This window comes from Toxorhynchites rutilus, chromosome 2, assembly GCF_029784135.1.
Source record: "Toxorhynchites rutilus septentrionalis strain SRP chromosome 2, ASM2978413v1, whole genome shotgun sequence".
NCBI classification, from domain to species: domain Eukaryota; kingdom Metazoa; phylum Arthropoda; class Insecta; order Diptera; family Culicidae; genus Toxorhynchites; species Toxorhynchites rutilus.
The window spans coordinates 260,383,138-260,404,766 of record NC_073745.1 but is presented as its reverse complement, the minus strand read 5'-3'; the positions used below and the strand labels follow the sequence as shown (position 1 = coordinate 260,404,766).

Here is a 21,629-nt window from a genome sequence, read left to right as displayed (position 1 = left end):
CACTTAAATCGGGCGCTAATAGAATTAAAGCCATCAAAACAGTCGTTGGATGGGATTTAAAAGAAATAAATGACTGAACGTGCATGACCTCTCCGTCTTCGTCTCCGGGGATCAGAAACCTCCATTTCCAAACCGTGTGTAAGAAATGCAGAATTACATCACCATCAAGCAACACCTTCGGTTGTCTACAAGGTGAGGTCCCCAATCGGCTAGCGGCAATGTGTGATGCAATGTGTGATGATTCAATATTTTTTACAGTTTGTGGAATCAGACGCAGAGTGTCCTCGAATTCAGCTTGCTCATCGATTGAGTTACTATAGCTACCACGAATAGCATCAGTTCGATACGTAATGTTCGATTCAATACAAAAAGAGTTTCGTAGATTTGCGTCGCACGATTGTATTCACTTGAAAGTAGTTTACAAATAGAGTATAGATAAAATAGTAAGATTAGTGACCACATATCAAAACAATTTGACATACGGGTGTTCCTACAGTTCATGTCCGACAGGATGTTGTGGACGCTTCATGTGGAATTTCCAATGACTCAAACTTCAGACACTCAAAAGCAATACTGAACATGTCATTCTGTCAACCATGGGAGGCAAAGTTAGTTGTCATGAGGTATCAAGGAAAAGAAATTGGTCAATAGGATGGATATCCGGCTTTCTGTGGTGAATGATGATGAACGCAGTTTTGTGGTTTGCTGACCGTTCGACTCATGATCTGCCCATGTTTGCCTAGGAGACGTAATCACCAACACCATTAGTGTTGGGAAAACGCAATTTAGTTTTTTTTGCTACAAGCGTAACCATGTAAATTTCCGATGAAATAATTTGTCCAGTTGAAGGATATTATCGGCAAAAAGACGGCCTAGGTTATTTTGCGGATTAAAACATAGTTTTCCATTTGGAAAACGCTTGTGTCTATTTATGCGGACAATCAATCGTTTCAATGAACATTTGTTCGCATAGCTAGACGTAATCACCAGGCTGCTCTGTCTGTAGCGTATTTACATTTTCGATAATAGTTAAAACGTCTCCGTCGGTGGTTTCAGTTGTTATCGGATAAAATCAAAAAAGTTTGGAAGAAATTTAGTTAAATGACTGGAAAAGGTGCTCTGGGAGTCTATGATGGTACTTTTTTCATGAATACTCTGGGATATTATAAGAGCAACAGGTTCGTGTTTATTCAATTGAATGAATTTGTGAAGACAATTTGCAATGTTGGTAATTTTAGCAACATGATATACCGATATCACGATCAATCGCATGAAGATGGTGGAGTGACTTACACCAACGGTATGAGTAAATGCTGAGTATGTGGAATAATTCGATGTCGAATCCGAGGAGATATAATGCTAAGAACCAATATTATTTTAATTTTATTACTGATTTGATTGTTATATTGTCTATTTGAAGATTCAAATGCAGAAATTTAGGTAGTTATAGCATTTAAAAACTCATCTGCTTCTCTTTGTTCATCGCAGTGCGGGGTACAGAAAATAGTAAATATATGATCAGTGTTTCAATGGTTTCTTATATTCATCTATGAGGAATCACTAAGTAATAAGACACTATCGTGACAGGCATGTTTGGACTCTACAAAGAATGTGATTCAAATGTAGATTTAGCTTATAGCACATAATACTGATAATTGTTGATTTTCGAACGTTGTATGTGATTTTTCGGAAACGTTTATTCAAAATTGCTCAAATGTTTTCGAACAACAAATGTTTGTTTGCATGTTGAGCAAACTTATTACATTGCGTAGAATGCATAACGGCGAAAAAGTCGATTTTGTTCATTTTGTCGCTTACGTCGCCTATACAAACATGGGCAGTGATGGGCATGGCATTTCATCGTCCGGCTGATAAGATCAATGTGGTCCGGGCGAATTTTGCAAGTGAACCAGGATTAAGATCCACTATGAATAAGACTTAGGAAGGTAGTTGAAAGTGGTACTATTGGTATCGAATAATGGAGGTGCATCTAGTTATCAGCGATGGAGATCGATCCATGGTCGAAATAAGATCGATTCATCCATACAATTGCTCTGCTCTGCAAGACACATCGGGCTGCTGTTCTATAAATAACTCAACAATGATCAATAAACTGTGTCCGCTGTTGGGTCTAACTGGATAATGGAAGAACAGAAGGAAAACTCTTACGCCTAAATGGCTACTGTGTAAATGTGTACCATATGCAATGGTATAGAAGGGAATACTCTAACGCCGAAAAGTGGCAACTGTGATGTGTGATGTGCTAATTATAGATATAATAAACATGTGACATGTACACGATTAAAATTCGGCTTTGTTGCAGCTGAAATGCTATAAGCCTAAAATAAACAGAAGGGATAAAAAATAGGCAAAACTGGAGGACAAATTAAAAAGGTGAGATTGAGCGCAGCAGATAATCAAACATATTACATTGTACAGCCCCGTATTCTTATTTCTACAAAGTGCAACTAAATAAACAACCGGGCGAGCATTGATAACTTGTGTCAATCGATCTATCGGAAAGCAGGAGTTTCGTTTAGATGATGCTTTTCAATTGTTCGGTAGATAGTTTCATAAATCGTATAATTTTCTTCTTTTTCTCCCTTCTTCAATCTTAGGGAATGTCCATATTGATTGATGTTTCTTAAATCCAGCAGGAAAATACTGAAAAATAACCGTTCGAAATTGTTCGACTTATACCCCCAATATGTTCCCGAAAGACGGAATCCTACGTTCAAAATACAATTTCGTAGAAATTCTAAACTTTGTCAAAACTTTGCACTAAAAATTCCCATTTTCATGAAATCGACAATACACTGTTTGAAATGGCTCATATTTTAGGAAATAAATATTTAGGTAGCTTTTCCTAAAAAAACATATGTGTTCTTCGACAAATTTTCAGGAAATATAATTGCACAGAAGTAATTTTCGAAAAATGTTATTGAATAGTATTGATAATGAATTTTATAAAACTTAAAAAAAGAATAATTTTTAGTACAAACAATCCTTTTTTTCAAAAAAATCATACATGTGATCGTAATGTATTCATATTTTACGTCTATTGAATTTTGCAAAATACATGTTTGCCTGAATTTTTGATATGTTATGTATTACAGCCTAAGTCTCAGCCTCAGAAGAAGTATATAAAAATTAACGGTATTTTTTATAACGACAACTCAAAAATTACAGAATCAAAATTTTTCAAAAAATTCATCAAAAAGTAGACACCTTGGGTGGAGTTTGTTTATGGACACATGATTCAAATGCGTTGCATTTGTAGAAATCGAAAAACGAGTGAAAGTTACTCATTTTAAAAAAACTACTACTATTCTTCAAAATCAGCATAAAAGTGAAAGAAACTTTCATATTCCAAAAACGTAAAAAACAAGTATTCCAGACATAATTTTGGATATTGTATGTAAAAAAGTCTCAGCTTTCTGATAATGGTTTATATTATACTTAAAAAAAGCTCTAAACCCTTTACTAGAGTCGAATAAGTCAATAATCAAAGCCAAAAAATATATTCCGAAGTTTTCGCCTAAAAATAGGCGTTTTAGGGGCCATATAATATTAAATGCATCATGAACGTCATTCAATGAACTTGGACTCTGAATACACAGTATGTCAAATATGTTTCGGAACTGGTAGTGAAAATAAACTTTTAAACAAGGGTTAAAACAATCCTTTGCGGTCGTTTGTCTGCTCTCAGCCACCACAGCAATGAATCATACTAAATACTTCACCCAACTATGTAATAGTTTTTACTTTTTTCTTAACGAATTTTAATGGCCAGTGACCTTGTTGGTGAATTAATACGGAGAGACAACCTCTTTCAAGGCAAATAATTTCGACCGCAAAGGGTTAATATTTGTTGATTGTATTATTTCAAGTAATTTTTTTTATTAATTTTTGTAATTTTTGAAGATTTTAGTTCATCAGAAATAAAGTTGCTAGATATTGTTCAGTATATTTTTTTTTCAAGTATAATTGTTCTCCGAACGCTATCCCTCAGATTTAATTTCAATTTTTAATTTAAAACTGATTTAATGAACTGCAAAGAAGTAATATTGAAAAAAATACTACTTCAATTGATATTTTAAAATATGATCATTTTTCTGGGAACATAATCTCTTGGATTTTTTTCATTTTAATTTAGGCAAAAAATTCAGGAACCTCTTCTCCAAAAATCATGTCTAATCGGAGTGCGTTCATCGAGAGAAAAAAAAAAAATCTCATCAGCTTTGGTAACTATGATCAACTGAGTGTATACATCTCGGCGCCGAAGAGGCTCGAACCCCACGTAGCGAATGAAAGATTCTGAAAATATTCAGCCCCATAGAACGACACTGTTTTCTCTGAATAATCAAGAATAAACTATGAATAACCAACCGAATTCTTAACGCTGTCATTTTGGCTGACATAACATTGACGTAAAAGTTGATACGGTTGCATTTTATATTGTACCTGATATGAAATCAAAACGTTTATTTTAAGTTGTTGTTGCTAATGAAACTCACGTGTAATTTTAGCTTGACGGCTGCTGATTGATCTTCTGAACAGTGTTTTCCTTGAACCAACTTTTTACGTCATTTTTTTTATCTCATTTATTTATTAGGCTCATTAGCATTTAGCTGTAACAGAGCCGGGTTTAATCGTGTACATGTACATATGTTTATGTTTCTATAAATTGTGAATTACACAGTAGTTAGTAGTAGCCATTTAGGCGTTAAGTTTTCTGTTCCATTACATTATGGTAAATTACACAGTAGTAGCCATTTAGGCGTAAGGGTATTTTTTCTGTTCTTCCATTGTTCAGCAGACCGGACAGTGGAGACAGTTGATATTGATCATTGTTGGGTTATTTATAGAACAGCATCCCGATGTTTCTTGCAGAGCAGAGCAGTTGCATGGATGAATCGATCTTTGTTCTCCCGTGGATCGATTTCCATCGCTGATGATGGTTGCGTGGACGTAGTTATTCTATAACAACACAAAGATGGTCAATTGAGGGCCCTGAGTTTGAACTCACGATCGATCGCTTGGTAAGCGAACGCGTAACCAAGTGGCTACGAAGACCCCCCAACATTTTACATCATGATGCTGTTTATAAGTGGTAGAGTATTCCATTCCTTTGTTTTATTGATGGAAAGACAGCGTGTCGTACTCATATATCCACATTTTGTTGTATATTATTCTGCAATATGTTAAACGTATCGGAAAACCTAATTTGACTCTACAGTAAAACAACAAGTTATTGTTAACAATCGTTTGAAACTGCATTCAAAAATTCCAATTTTCTGATCATGATGATATTGTAGGGTGATATGTTAATGGTTTAGCATGGTACACGCCGTACATTGCTAAGGTTAAATCGTTGTTTACATTGGTAAACCATGTAAATGGACCGAAAGCCTCGCAATTTATCGGGAATTTCATCTAATGTTTTAACATTATATAGAAAAGAATTTATCAAAAAAAATGCTCCAGTTTTGCAAAAGAAATCTATATTTAATATCTGCAGATTTTCATTAAGTTCTTGGGGATGGTGAATAAAGGTAGTCTGAAAAATAGTTTTTTCAAGTATAACAATTTTAAAAATTCATAACTTCTCATCTGCTTGGCAGATTTTTAATCTCTTACCACTAAATAGAAGGTATTGAAAAAATTCTATTTGTTTACGAGGTTGGTTTGAAATTTAAAAAAAAATATTCCTTCAAATCGCCAAAACAATTTTAGATTTTGAAGGTATTTGATCGAATTTTTCTAGTGATAATTAGAACTGCGACCCAAATATTTACTTTTAGAAGGAAATGTGATAATTTTTTTTAAATTTTCAAGTTGTAGATACCAAAGAGACTTTTTCCTATTGTATGTTTTTTTCGGTAAGCTGAATGTTTTTAAAAAAACATGTAAAAAATTTAGGAGTGTATGTTTTTCGGTTATTGATATTTCTGAGATTCTTATATGATCTTTGTGATAAAAATATATCTCAGAAAGACATGCTTTTCCGCAATTCCCCTGCACGATAATCCGTTCTGGCAGTCCTTCGCAATCTTATTTCATACGTTGAGTCCCGATTTTTTCTTGCTGCTCTTCCCATTCAGCCAGCAACGTCGGCCTCTAGGGACCGACGCGGGGTTCATCGTGTTGAGAATTGAAAATTTATGTTCATGTTTCCGATACTCTTACTAACAAAAGATATATCAAGGTGTTTTGTTTATCCAATAAGTGTGTCTTTTCAGTACAATCAATGTTTATAAGAAGTGCATACTTTATTCTTTCTAGCTGTAACTTGACTAATTTTATGAAAAATACCCATTTTTAAATAAACTATATTCGATATAGTTTAATATAGACGAATTTCATGCAAACTCGACTGGCCGTTGGCTGCACCATTTCAGATAGCAGTGAAACGTTGTGGGTGTGAAGACATGGGTCATTTAGGCAATTTTGCATACTTGGAATATTTGAAAAATAATTAGACTAATTTTTGGAAAAAGCCAATTTTTTTTTCTTAATTTATAACAAAAATTTATAACATAAAAACTATGATACCTACAAAATTCATGTCAAGGGATGAAATGTAGGAAATTGTTTAGATTTTCCCAAAAAATACCAAAAAATTTTCGGAAAAAAATTTCGCTGACAAAAAAAATATTTTAAAAATTAAAACAATTTTTTCTCAAAAACGCATTTTTTTAAATTTCCCAAAAATATATATATGAATGTCCCTTGCAATTTCCAACAAGTCGTCCATACATCGGAAGATGCACACTTTTACAGGGAAATTTTTTTTCGAACAACAACTTTTTCATGTTTTCTTTGAAAAAATTCAACCGATCCTAATTTAGTTAAAGTCAAGATAGCAATATAGTGTATTCGACAAAGTTTTAGATCTCATTAAAATATGAGCTTCAACTTTCTATCTTTTATAGTTTCTGGAATATCAGTCATTTTTGTATGAAAACTCCTGAAAAAATAATGTTTTGCTCGTAACAATTTTGTGTGTAAATTCTCACGTTTGACATGTTTCTAAATAGAGAAAAAGTAGCAGATCATACAAATTGCGATAATTTATACATAAAAACGAATAGAACATTTACAATAGCATTTTTTCGAAGAAAAACATGAAAAAGTTATTGTTCGAAAACCTTTTTCCAGGTAAATGCGTCCATCGTACGATGTATGGAAAACATGTTGGAAATTTTAAGGGCTATTTATATCTTTTTTTCAGAATTTTAAAGCATATTCTTTCAAGAGAAATGAATTTTAATTTTCAAATTTTTTTTACAATCAAATTTTTCTTCAAAAAATTATTAAAAGAGAAACCTACAGAAAAATCTATCAGACCTACAAAATTTTAGTCAAAGAATGGAATGCAGGAAATTATTTTAGTTTTCATTAAAAATTATCAAAGAATTTTTTGAAAAGAATTTCATTGAAAAAAAAATATTTTGAAAATTAAAACTCATTTTTCTTGAAAACATAAGCTTTTAAAATTCTGAAAAAATAGCCCTTAAAATTTGCAACAAGTATTCCATACATCGGACGATGGGCACATTTACATGGAAAAAGTTTTTAAAACAACTTTTTCTTGTTTTTGTTTGAAAAAATTTGCAAAAAATGTTCAATTCGTTACATTTTTATGTATAAATTATCACATTTTAAATGCTCTGCTAACTTTTCTCTATTTAGAAACATGTCAAGAACATGACAAACGTGAGAATTCATACACAAACATGTTACGAACAAAACATCATTTTGTTCAGGAGTCTTCATACAAAAATGACTTATATTCTAAAAACTATAAAAGATAGAAAGTTGATGTCATCGACAAAAGTTGATATTTTAACAAGATCTAAAACTATGTCGAATACACTATATCGCTATCTTGACTTTAAACAAAATTAGGATAATTTTTCCCAAAGAAAATATGAAAAAGTTGTTGTTCGAAAAACTTTTTCCCTGTAAAAGTCCACATCTTACGATGTATGGACGATTTGTTGGAAATTATAAGGGCTATTCATATATATATTTTTAAAAATTTAAGAAAAATACGTTTTTGAGAAAAATGAATTTAAAATTTTTTAAATAACTTTTTTGTCAGCGAAATTTTCTCCAAAAAAATTTTGGTATTTTTTTGTAAAAATTCAAACAATTTCCTACAATTCATCCTTTAACATGAATTTTGTAGGTATCATAGTTCTTAAGTTATATTTTTTTGTAAAAAATTAAGATAAAAAAATTTTTGTTTTTCCAAAAAATAGTCTAATACTTTTTCGAATGTTCCAAGTATGCAAAATTGCTTAAATGACCCATGTCTTTACACCCACAACGTTTCACTGCTATCTGAGATGGTGCTGTCAACTCCTAAGACGAGTTGGCATGAAATTCGTCTATAGTTTCTCTCATTTCCTTTGAATAGAACATTATTTGATATAATGATACAGGTTTATTGGCGTATTATTTATTGTACAAGTACGGTATTCCCGGTCCCTCTAATATTTACAGAATTACAACGAATTATCACACACAAAAAAAAACCGTTCCTAGCTCTGTTTGAGGCGAAGTAGTTCAAATGATCAGAACTAGAACTAATTCTCCAATCAATGCATCCATTCATGTTGGGACTTGCCATTCCTACAGGTGCTTACAAATACATTGACCAGCAAAAGCACTCGCCATCCACTTGCTCTGGCGCGCAGAAATCCACTCCTAATGTCTTGGCGCTGAGCCGCCATTAATCAATCATAATTAATGTCTGGGGCTATGAGGATGAGGACCACAAAGGGGGGTATGGTGGCCCCTGCAAGCGCGCACCAGAGGTGGCAGCGGTGTTAATCGCTTGTCAGATCTAATCTCCATCCAGTGAGCGCATTGCTCAACCACTTATGAGAGCGCGTGCATCGAAAGTTGCACTCTTGGGATACTGCACGAGCACGTAGTACGGAGTAGCCAGAAGTGATGCAATTTTATTCACGGGTCACACCTAATTGCTCCGGTTGGGACTATTTTTAGCGAACGGTTTTTGGGGTCGAACGGCGACCACTGCTCGTTGGTGGTGATTGCAATAAATTCAAAATTCAACGCCTGTCTGTGGTAACCAATGGCTTTTTCACTCTCCATCATCAGCTCTCGGTTGCAATAAATTCAGTAATCAGCTGAATTCCCTCAAATATTTGTCAACACCGTTTGACGGGGGAGAGGATTATTTATTCATCACATCGGTGTCGCTGTTGCACTCATCGATGGCGCACTGCCACTAACAGTGGTGGTGGATGTTGGGAAATCGGGCGCATGCTGACAAATCGGTATACCACACGCATGCCCTGGCAAACGACCGCTTAAATCAAGCCAGCCGCACGGTGATTCAATATGGAGGTTTATTGCTTCATCCAGGCTTATAATCAACATCTTCATGCTACATTATGGCCGATCAGAGAATTTTCAATCGGATTTTTCGCAAATCAACCCGAATGTTCTTGCCGTGAAGCCATTAGTGAACCCTTTCCAATTTTCCCCCCATAGCGGTTGATACCGGTATTTATCACCGGTGATAATTAATATTCTATATCCCAAGAAACCACGCGTCGGGGCGCGGGTTGTACTCAACCTTTTTTTTGTCAGTCTGTTCAACGGTGCTGAATGGGTGTGAGTGGAAACTTCAAGCTGGTTTTATCTCCCGAATGGTCCAGTTTGCAGTTTGGCGAGGTATTTCGACCGCTTGCTATCGCCATCTCGCCGCCGCCGCCTCTCAGAGTGGAGAGCGAAGCCTGCAGCCCACACAGACCCGATGACTCGAAAGCGGATCGTGTTGCTAATTTTATTTATTGATTAATAAAGATTACTGAGCATTTGCATGGCAAAAGGTTATAATTGTTGTAGCCCAGCGGCCCAGCAACAATGGCCTAGAGAGTGTTCGAGAAATTGTGACGAACTCCTCGTGGCCGCAGTTGCAGCAGCAGCAGCAGCAGCAACATGCATTTATTCGTCAGACTGCGGGAGACGGCAGACGAAAGTGAAACTTGTGTCCCACATATGAACTGACATGTTAACGAGCCATTTGGAAGCTTTGTCCCGCTTGGTTTGGGTTCAGCGCTGTTGTTCTGTGATAACGAACGACAGTTTGGACCAATCTTTTGCGAAATTGGCTGCATTGATTATCGCGTGTTGGGGGAGATAAATTGTTTCGAATGAGTGGAATGGGTGTGAAATAATGTGGCTTGTTTTATTCGCTTTCTAGTGTTAATACAAGGTTTTTTGTAGTCGACAAAATTGATAGCCTCGGGGTGTCGAATATGAACCAATCGTACTTTTAAGTAAAAAAAAAACTCTTGAATATATATTTCTTTCGTCAGAGTTTTGTTTGACAAAATATATTCACTCAAAACTGTAATATTCTTAGGGTACGAAGTTCATCAGATTCAACATCAAACCGTATGTAAACTGTAAGAATCAATTCAATATTTTTTTATTGTTGCATCAATCTTGATTAAATAATTCCTTCAATTATGCATCTTCAAAATCCTCCTTTTCCATCGCTGTGACCGTCTTCAACATCAGTATCGCCGTCAGCGCTGAAACAATCACCTACACCGAGTCCAATATATTTTCACGCACTTTTATTCCTCGATGTAGTGGTGAAGCAGAAGCGCATACTAGTGTATTTGTATTTGTGTAATTTTGCACTAAGTTTACACAACCCATTGACGGAGCTATTCCATTATTTTCATCCAGTGTTCATTACTTATCAACGATGAGAATGTTTCTTGCTGTTGTTACACAAAAGTTCTTGGAAGAAGTGCGCTCAGTCGCTTTTTAAATGACAAACATTGGAGATTAAGATCGTCAGGGAGCGAATCCGGTGAAATCACAGCTTTGTTCGTTAAATAGCCACTGATCTGAAAGTTTCGAAATCAGCAATACATAACGAATTCATACATGATTTTTTTTCCAGCTGGGAATCGTTTTTTTATGAATCAATATATCTTAATAATAGAAACTACTACAAAAATGAGTTATTTAATTGACTAATAGAAAATTATCTGAATTTTTATAAAAAAAACTAGCTGACCCGGCAAACTTCGTACCGCCCAAAATTTATTTTTCAATATCAAATCCACGTTTTCTTTCCAAGCACACATTCATGGGTCCAATCGCAGAACTATTCATTGATTGATCTTCTAATCTACCCTTTATAATTACCTACTTCCTAGTACTTCTACCAAAACTCGTCTTTATAATATCAGATAATTTTCAGACACAATTCTCGTTCAAGATTTTTCAACCACTTGCAAATAACATGTTTCTCCGTTACATGGAATAAATGTATCATAGAAGACGATATAGGAGTGCGTTTTATCACATTAAAATCCATTTCCACTTTCGAACGTAGATCGTAGAATATCACATCATCATCAAATGGACTAACAACGCTTGTCAATACGTAATTGTGGAACACATGCGAATTGAATTTTTCAAATTTTCCCATTTTCCTTCAGAGTTTCCCGAAAATTTTCAATTGCTATGTTTGGTTGGAATATGTTTGGTTGAAATATGTGTATTATTTTCATGGGATCCCCTTCTCCATTCCAGAGGAGGAAGAGGTGTCATACCATCCTAGAATCATTCCTCGTACCCAAAAATCCTCACATCCCAAATTCGGCTCCATTAGCTTGATTAGTTCTCGAGTTTTTTTTCCAATTTATTATTTGTAAGGCTCAATCGCATAAGCTTTGCGGAGCCGCTAATTCAGGATTTGTTTATACAAAATGTTTAGTAGGTTTCGACCGATTACTCGCGGTTTACTCGAGGTTAGAGGGGCAACAAAGGTTCTCGAGTTATGCAAAAGTTTGTGTTTCATTTGTATGGCAGCCCCCTTGCCCTTAGAGAGGGGGTAGGTGTATCGAACCACCATAGAAACGTTCATTGCTCCCTAAAATCTCAATATGCACAATTTTGGTTCCGTTTGCTTGAATAAATCTCGAGAAATGCAAACCAACCACACCACTCACTTTAGGGAGGGATGAGAAGTGTCAAACCGCATAGAAACATTTATTGCATCCTAAAACCTCCATATACCAAAATTGGTTCTTTTTGCTTAATTAGTTCTCGAGTTATGCAGAAATTTGTATTTCATTTGTATGGCAGCCTCCCTTTAGAGAGGGTTGAGGAGTGTATAATCACCATAGAAACATTTATTGCACTCTAAATCCTCCACATTCCAAATTTGGTTTTGTTTGCTTGATTGGTTCTCGAGTAATGCAGAAATTTGTGACACTCCACCCCTCTCTCTAAGGGGGGGCTGCCATACAAATGAAACACAAATTTCAGAATTACTCGAAAATCAATCAAGCAAACGAAACCAAATTTGGCATGTGAAGGTTTTAGGGTGCAATAAATATTTTTACGGTGGGTAGATACTCCTCCCCTCCTCTTAGGGGGGGGGTTTGTTGGTCAGCCATACAAATGAAACACAAATTTCTACATTACTCGAGAATTAATCAAGCAAATGCAACCAAATTAGGCATATGGACGTTTCAGGGTGCAATAAATGTTTCTATGGGGGTTAGGTGGGTTTGGGCTGCCATACAAATGAAAAACAAATTTCTGCATGATTCGAAAACTAATGAAGCAAATGAAGCCAAATTTGGCATGTGAAATTTTAGGGGGTTCGAAACGTTTCTATGGTGAATGTGCACTCCTCCCCCCTCTCTAAGGAGAGATAAGGGGAGGGGTCTGTATTTATTCTATCATATTTTCTGTATCAAACATTTATTCCATGTAATGGAGAAACATGTTATTTGCAAGTGGTTGAAAAATCTTGAACGAGAATTGTGTCTGAAAATAATCTGATATTATGATGATGAGTTCTGGTAGAAGTACTAGAATTTTTTTTAGTGAAAGGTAAATTCAAAGGGGTCGATTAGAAGATCAACAGTTCTGCGATTGGACCCATGAACGTGCGCTTAGTAAGAAAACGTGGATGTTTGAAGGTATTGATAACAAAACACAAATTTTGGGCGGGACGAAGTTTGTCGGGACAGCTAATGTCTAATAAAAATGAGATTTATATTCTGAAAAGGTGTTGCAGATCACTCCCTTCTTCATAAAACGATGTTTTAATGCATAATATTTCGGAAAAAACACAAAAAAAAACTTATTGTTTGTTCCCTGTATTTCAAAGAAACAACATCAATTGTCCCTTGTTGATATTCTAGGCATTACTGTCGCACCATGAATTTTTGAACTTATAATGAAGCTTGATTGATTCAAGTGAAGATAACTTTTCACATTTCATTAGACAATAGCTTACTGCTCATAAAAAACTCGATGTATTGCTAAACTGAAATACTTAAAGCTTCTGGTAGACAAGTATGTATAGGTATTTAGTAAATTGTTTACTGCTAGTATCCCTATCACCTGGGAGAGTAAATCAATTTATAGTTTCTTTGGAAAACTAGTTTTACGTTTATTTCTTTTAGTAACTATGCGAATGTATGCTAAGATCTGTCCATATGTTCTATGAAAACTCTCGAGCATAGTTCTCCAGCAAGCTTTCACACGTCAAATCACCGTATTTCGCGCCGTGTCACAGAAAAAAAAATCTTCGCAATCAATTCAACGCATGTCCGGACTTACCCGCTGCAGGACCAGTGGAGAGGAGAAATCCTTGCCGCCCTGGAGACGGAATCCCCACGACTGGCCTTCGCCTCGCTGCAGACGAACTGTGATCAAATTTGCCATATCTGCAAAGAGACAGAGAAAAAAGAAAAGAGGAAAACAAGCAAATTAATGTGAGTTCAACAGCGGCAAGGCGATTAATTGTGTTCTGTTAAATGATTGAGCATGTGAATAGGGTTACGACCTATGGATATATTTAGTGACGTAAAATAAAATTAAATTGCTAAAAACTATCTACTTCGACGTCGATTCGAGGACTGTGGCAACAAGATTTCAACAAACAAATTTGATGCTGAGAAAACCCTATTCGCCCACAAAAAAAAGTAACGCTGCAATAATAAGAATTCCGCTTCCTGATTCGCCGGCGATGAATGCCTCAGACAAACCTAACCTTGAACGCCTGGCGTTTAAAACGTTCCGCAATGATTGCTCTCTCCCTCGTGTGCGCTGGCCGCGAGTGACGATGTCTACACATTTACTCAGAATATGCAAATTCATCATCGCGACTTTCCACCGGGCCCTTGACTGTTCCCCATCAGTTCAATGCTGTGGTTGTTCTCGTTATTTTTTTTTACATTTTTTCGTTTATTTGCACTTCCAGTCTAACAGTCTCGGGGGACAGTATTTGCTTCTCGACGAGCACAAGTCCGATAATGAGAGGTGTTTTATTATTTACAACTGCGCCATTGTTTTGCTGATTATTGATATTTATTTACTTTTCAATTCATTACATCATGTAAAAACCACCGCTCTGTAATGAATCTGATTAGGGGTTAACCATCAGGGCAACAAATGATGCGAGTGTGCACTTTGAAGTAACCGCTTGGCGAATCGCAATTGGTCACTTCATCAGGCTGAAACTGCGACCGTTTAGTGGAAACAATTTTGCATTTGTGCATCGCGCACGCCGACAAATTAATGACAATCCTGCAGAATCATGCTGAATGAAATACTCGCATTCGGAAATTTAACACCCGACGCCTTTCGTTCGGGAAATATGAAACCGCCTGAAACACTTGATTAGCCGTGTCCCCATTCACTCCGAATTCGCGACGTGAAGCACATTCCCTCTCGCGCGAGGGCTCTAATTCATCGCATTCCAACCATCGATCCTAACCCCATCAATCAACACCGCTAAGCAAAATCCACTCTGCTGGAATGCCATTCATCTAATCTGCTTCGAAACCGTGGCCCTTTTTCCGGCTTTCCAGCTGTGCCAATCAAGTGCTATTTAGCGAATAAATTGTAGAGCCATCCGCCACCGCCACCGCCGCGTGCATCGACAGTCCATAGGTGTCAAGGAAGTGCTGCACAAACGCGTGCCCGCGCTGAGCTTACGGAGAAAAACACTTTGTCGGTTCCCGGAATAAATCGCCACAGAAAACGACTGCAACAGAAACCACCGCTTATAAAATGTGTAGTAGGCTATAAATATTGTGGCGCGGTATTGTATTTCAAAACAAGAATTAACCGGGCAAACGTATCGCCCCAGGCAAACGTAACGCCCCGGGCAGACGTATACCGTCCGACGCTCGCTAGAGCTCGGTCGGACATTGCTAAAGGATCGTATCCTATGTTTCAAACTAACCGGGCAATCAGTGGATCCCAGGTTTGCGTGCGAGACACCGCCGCTTCCGACGGCGGGTCGGCGGTGGACTCGGATTGCGTCATCTTGGCGGCATGGGCCGCCTCGATTCCTTATCCTCGCCAAATGGGGACTTCGTCCCCATTACATTGTCCTCAGAATAAATTTCGAAAAACGAGAACAAGAGAATAAATTTATAATAGAAATGTGAGGCACATGATGTTTTTCCCGCGCCAAATATTTCTAGCCTACTACACTTTTTCTAAGCGGTTGTTTCTGTTGCAGTTGTTTACTGTGGCGATTTATTCCGGTCACCCACTTTGTCATACACTTTTCCGCATGCGGCGAAAAATGGCATCCAGCGAATCCACCAATGCGCAAACTATTAATTCAATTTAATCGCCCGTGTGTATCTAAATATTTTGCCTGTTCATGGGACTAATGAGCACCCGGCGCGGGTCGATCGTGAGCCCCATTGACTCATTCACTTTCAACACCTCTTTTTTCCCTCTCTCTCTCTAGTCCCGCGGAGTCGTGTCCTTCCACGGAAAGTGGTGGCGCACAGAAGAAAGTTATCAGAAGAAGTCCCACGAGGCGATGTGTGCGCGCATAGAGAAATCACCCTGACAAAGAGTAATGACTCCGCAGTACTCCCGGGCTCGGTCCGGATCGGGATGCTGCTGCACGAGAGGCTATGCTAATGACGTTACCGGGGTACAACGGGGTGATTAATGATAAAATTCAATAATGCACTGAGAGCTGGGCGCTCTAACGGTTTGGCCTCCGATAGGGATAAGCTGTCACTAGGATGGGGAAAACCTGGTTACGGATGCACGAAATTCGTGGACATCTGCTCAATTATGCTTGAGATTGGTTTCAACCCAGTTTGTTCAAAAAGGCCAGAACGAAATTCAAACTCGTAATGGTCCCTGAAAATATATTACACGAGTGAGGAAACATGGGTTTACGAGTCTAACATGCTAACCTGTCAACAGGTTTCGGAATAACGTCTTTCAGCTGACCAGAAACCGGAAAAATTACGTATATACAATTTTGTTTCAGTGACACTTGAAATTCTTATCTAGAGGTCAAACGATAGATATAAAAAGTTACGCGTTATATGCCGTTTGAAGAAGAAAAATTTGTGGAAAACTCAGAAACGGAAATCGTTTTATTGGGTTTTTTTATCCTTTCCAGCAGGCAACTTCAAGGTGCCAAGTAAAAGTCAAAACTGTTAACGAGGAATAAGCGGAACATTGTAAAACTTGCGTCAACAAATTGCACTTCAGTGGGATATGGAATAATCGTTGTTTTGTTTTAAGCTTTTGTTCAGTTGGCAATTATTCAACTCATTTGTTCAACTTGCGAGATCAAAGAAAGGAAGCGGAGTTCTGATGCGCGCGTAGGAGAAATTCTAATGTTTTTGCTCAAATTTTGCTCTGAAAGCAAGCTTTGATTTGAAGTTCACGTCTTCTTGTAAGATGAACTCTTCGGATTACATCCAGAGTATGAAAACCTTCGAAAACTAGAAAATCGATTTGCTGAAAATACTATTTCGCAGACCCGATCTAAATCCAGTGGAGAAGATCTGAGGAATGCTTGATAGACGAATCTACGCTGATAAGCGACACACACCATTGACAGACTTACAGTGGTGCGTTAACCCATCCATTTTTTTTTAAATTTCTTATTTTGTAACTATCAGTCGTGTAATCAACCTTTTTCTAATGAAAAGCTCAATTCCATTCCCTAGGGACAGACACGAGGCTCACCGTGTTAAACTAAGTGCGACTATAGAAAATGGCCAGTAAATTTCACGAATTTGTCAATCAAAGTCTCGAAACAACAAACCGTTATTATTCTCAAATGTTTCAATTTTAAGTTCATCTTTCTCATACTGTTTTGTAACGAGAAGCTCAACTTAAGAACTATCAGGTTTCTAAAATATAACCATCATCAACTGGCACTATTGGAATTCTAAGAGTACGCACGGTGAATAACGGAACACATCGTCGGATCTATTTTTTCAGACGAGTTCCCTCGGTTGCCTTCTCAGGTTTCCCAATATTTTTCTCCACGGTCGCGATTTAATATATAGATAGTTCAATGAACTTTACGGGTTTTCTTTTTCAAGATACATAAAGATAATCTAAGCGGCAGTGATACAGGGTATTTTCGGATTTTCGTTCTGTCGAGAGGTTGATAGTTTGAATTTACATAATCACATCACTTACCACAGTGAATCCTGATTATTAACCTGTCCCACTAACAACTACCCCATCCATGATAATCGTAAGCGAACCACGCTATAGAAGCGATCCTGCTGGCCGCGAATATCATACTAACATTCCTTCCCTTCCCCTGGTGACTGTAAGGACGTGGCCGGCGTCGTTATTGACCATTTCAAGCTCGAATCACTGAAAATTGCACAACGAGAATGATTTGCTAGTCCCAAGCGTCATTCTGTGTGTTCTTTGTGCAATTTGGTTGGTTCAGGTCAATCACGGAGAGCAACTACGAAATGTACAGTCTACCCAAGCTCAAGCTCAAGAAGCTCAACTTAAGAACTAGTTCCAAAGTGGTTTAAATCAGAATGTTTTTTTTATTTAAACTTAGCGGATAAATCAGATGAAAATTTTGTTCATGTAAACTTTTGCCGCACTGTTAGCGGACATTAGGTTAAGTTACAGCTTAACAATTGTTCATTATTTCTTTGGACAGTTATATCACATTCTCTCGTCGTTGCGGTTTCTACAATAAATGAAAGAGTTAAACAACATTCTTGCGATAAATTTAGCTGACAATGTTTAATAAATACTACGACCAAATCCAAATGTTGTAGAAATGCTACGGTGATGATACTCTTTCAAATATGTAACAGTGATATGGACTCTGATGAAGCTACCAGAAAATGAAAAGAACATCGATGAAAATCAGAACAATGGTTTAAGGACGTTTACTCCAATTTGAGCTTGATGAACTATAAGTATGCAAAATGAAAATCTCATCGAAACTTTGACGACTAAAACGCTTAGTCTAATTTCATTTTTCTCAACGACATTCGTTCGAATTTTACTCACCCGAAAGTAACTTTTACTCATAGGCAACTTTTATCCGAATGTAGTATTTATCCAAATGTAACATTTAACACATTAACCCGAGTGTATCGTAGACTCTAATCATCTACTCATTAGAAAAACGCTCAAGTTTCATCATTGGAAATTTATTATCATAGAAATTGTTTCATTTCTGATAAGCGTTATTAAGACAATCACATTTGTGCTGTACGTTCATATACACTGCGTTTCACAACTATAGAACCACTACATTTTTTGAGTTCCCAGAGATATGTAAGCAGTCGGTTGAATTGAAGTATATAGTGTAACATAAGATAACTATCTTCATTTCTTCATATCGAATAGTAGATGCAGCTTACAAGCAGTATGAGTGATTTGAAGAGCTCAAACGAGCAGTATCCTCTGTGTATAACGAGATACACACTACAAAATGGCGCAAATCACCCCGAATGGGTTATTTGAACTGATTGTGAACTAAAGATGACCTACGAATTAGAAACTCATGAAACTCATGAAACTCAGTGAGTGAGAGTTTTTCCATCTGGTTATATAGTTATGAAACACTGGAATTTTTGTTTTTTCAATGTTTCGCGCCTGAACACAACAATAAAGTTCAAATGGCCAGTTTGATAAATGAAGATAGTTATCATATCTTACACTATATACTTCAATTCAATCGACTGCTTACATATCTCTGGAAACTCAAAAAAATGAAGTGGTGCTATAGTTGTGAAACGCAGTGTACATCCAAAAGATCTAAAAGCGTATATAACGGCGAAGCGTTCTATATTTAACAAAGTAACAAAAGAGTGAAATAATTCAATTTTTAATTACAACAACACTTCAATGCCCGACTAAAAAATAATAAATTATGTTGCAATTATGTTGTCATTCATGACCATAAAAATTGTTTTGTTGAGAAATTCATTCTACGAGCTTGAATGGATACTTTCTAAATGTTTTTTACTATTTCATTGTAAAAAATCAGAGTAAACTGTTCTAAAATTCCAATGGTTTGAAGTCATACAGCCGGAGATGAAACATTGATCGATATCTTCGTGTTAAAGTCATCTGCTACATTTTCGACGAAATGCTCCAAACCGCATGTTAATAGATAAATGGCTTCTTAATCCGAAAGAGCAGCGGACTGGAAGGAAAGAGAAATCATATCAGTTTTACAAACACTAATTTCTATAAGAGTGAAGTTTACTACATTTCAATAGTAATTCAAAAGTAATTCTTGTTTCCGGTTTTACTTCATATGCTCATTGCCTTTTAAAGTTGTTTTGGATTTGTATTGTTTACAACGCTTTACACAATAATCATAATCCGTTTTTTTATTTTTCTTTATTCTTCATTTGAGTAGATGTTGTATTCGGGTAGGCTTTATATTACCAAACTCAATCTTCAATAAATCAATTTGTTAAATGAATTTTCTTAGGTTTATTCCTAAATTCAAATATACAGTAATTTGGGACCAAAAGACCATTATGATTTTGTTATCGTTGTCCACGCCAAATCAGGAAAGAGAAATATTGAATTCTGACTCCAAATGTACCCACCTCAATTTCCCAAACACTCAAATAATGTAAGGTCTTAAGATACACAAAAACACAAGGGAACTGTTTTTGACAATCTTCGCTCCTGAACAAAAGAAAATATGGGACATAATCAAAAGTTATACTTTTTTTGACCTGTGTTCACGCACTTCTATCAAGAGACTTAAGAAACCGTTTTTCATGTTTTTGAAATCCTTCTTTTTGAAAAAAAAAGTATTTTTAACATCAAAACATTCAAAAACATGAAGCGGAACAACATTCAATTTGCGATTCCCAAAAATCTCACAATTATTTGACGCTGATGTTCGTTTATGTTTTATTGTTTAGATTCGTTTTTTGAGGCTTCGACCTTTTCAGTTAATTTTAACTAACTTTTAACATTGACATTTTCGCAGGAAAATATTTTAGAGAGCAAACACTTGCGGATTTTGCACTAAGTAAGATAGCTATCGCGAGCATTTCTTCAGCTTCCAATTCTACGACATTTTATAGTTATTGAAACCCATCGAAAATACGTGAAAAATTAAAGGAAAGTCCTCAAAGGACCTCGAAGTAACCACCAAAGGCATAGCATTGCCTATTATAGTGATATTGCAGCGTTTGTGTATACTGCGGTTTGGTCATATTGTGGCTGATTTGGTGTCGAAAGCCCTACATTTCATGCGAGAAAGATACTAAAATTATTCTTCAATTGCATACAAACAAATCAAATTTTCCGAACCACTGTAACGGTTAATACTTCTGGATTACAGATTTTTCATTAATTTTCTAGAAAAAAGTCAAAAACTATTTTTGAAAAAATATAAAGCTGACGAAAATGAATTGTCGTAAAAATTTCCACCTCTCCTATATTTTGAATTGCACATTTTTATCACAATATTCGTGTTCTACGCAACAGTAGTCGGTCACAATCGTGTATAACTTTAAACAAAACTTCATCATTGAGGCGATATACGTACATCTCAACGCCCAGAAAACATCGAGATCGTATAACTTTGTATACGTTAAGTCGTTTATGGTATCGCGTCACCTCACAATCGTGTATCATGTCAACATGTCAAGCCCTCTGCATGAATGACAACTTGAGACCGACGTGGAATTGATGCAAAAAGCATAACTATAGATTTGTTGCTTGATTATTAATCTTCAAAATAGTCCACACATGATTTTTCTTTTCGTGAATCAATTTGATACCAGCATTGAGGTTTACTTTGGATCTCCGTCTTGAATGTATACCGACGAATCATGTTTCAGTTTCTGTGAACTTGCTGAAATTTTTCGCTTCAATATGTCCGGACAAACATTTTTCGTTATACGATGCCATCGGACTCCACACCATGACTGAATGGCTAAATGGTGAAAAATAGTAGAATAGTAGTCACTCGGGAATTTATTCATGTGTTCTGTGTACAATTCGTTGATGTTCCAAGAATTCGTCTTCTTCATGCATGCTTCATGTTATTGGCTTCAAACACTCCAATTCTAGACTTTCGCCGAATTCCATTAAACCCAAATAACATTATTTTAGTCTCATATAATAAAACTACATTCCTCCAGTCATCAATCGCGCAACAAATTTGATCTTGTGTCCATCTCACCCTTTTTTTTCCTGACAGCCATGGATTTTCACTTGACCCCTTAAATCTTCTTCATGAAGTTCATTACGCACTTTTAGGGTGTCATATGGATGAAGAACTCATTCAAATTTCACAAGCTGAGAACCTC

The 21,629-nt window shown here is 36.4% G+C and overlaps 1 protein-coding gene across 12 annotated transcripts in view; it reads right to left on the bottom strand.

The window, feature by feature from the left end:
* LOC129771493 (PDZ and LIM domain protein Zasp-like) overlaps window positions 1-21,629 on the bottom strand; it is a 180,397-nt gene that overhangs the window by 79,751 nt on the left and 79,017 nt on the right. For all 12 annotated transcript variants that reach the window (XR_008742390.1, XM_055775174.1, XM_055775175.1 and 9 more), the window contains exon 4: window positions 13,642-13,748. Coding sequence is in view for 11 of the 12 variants with exons in the window: in XM_055775174.1 (XP_055631149.1) it covers window positions 13,642-13,746 (105 nt within the window). In the remaining variant the exon portion in view is untranslated. The remainder of the gene's footprint in view (window positions 1-13,641; window positions 13,749-21,629) is intronic.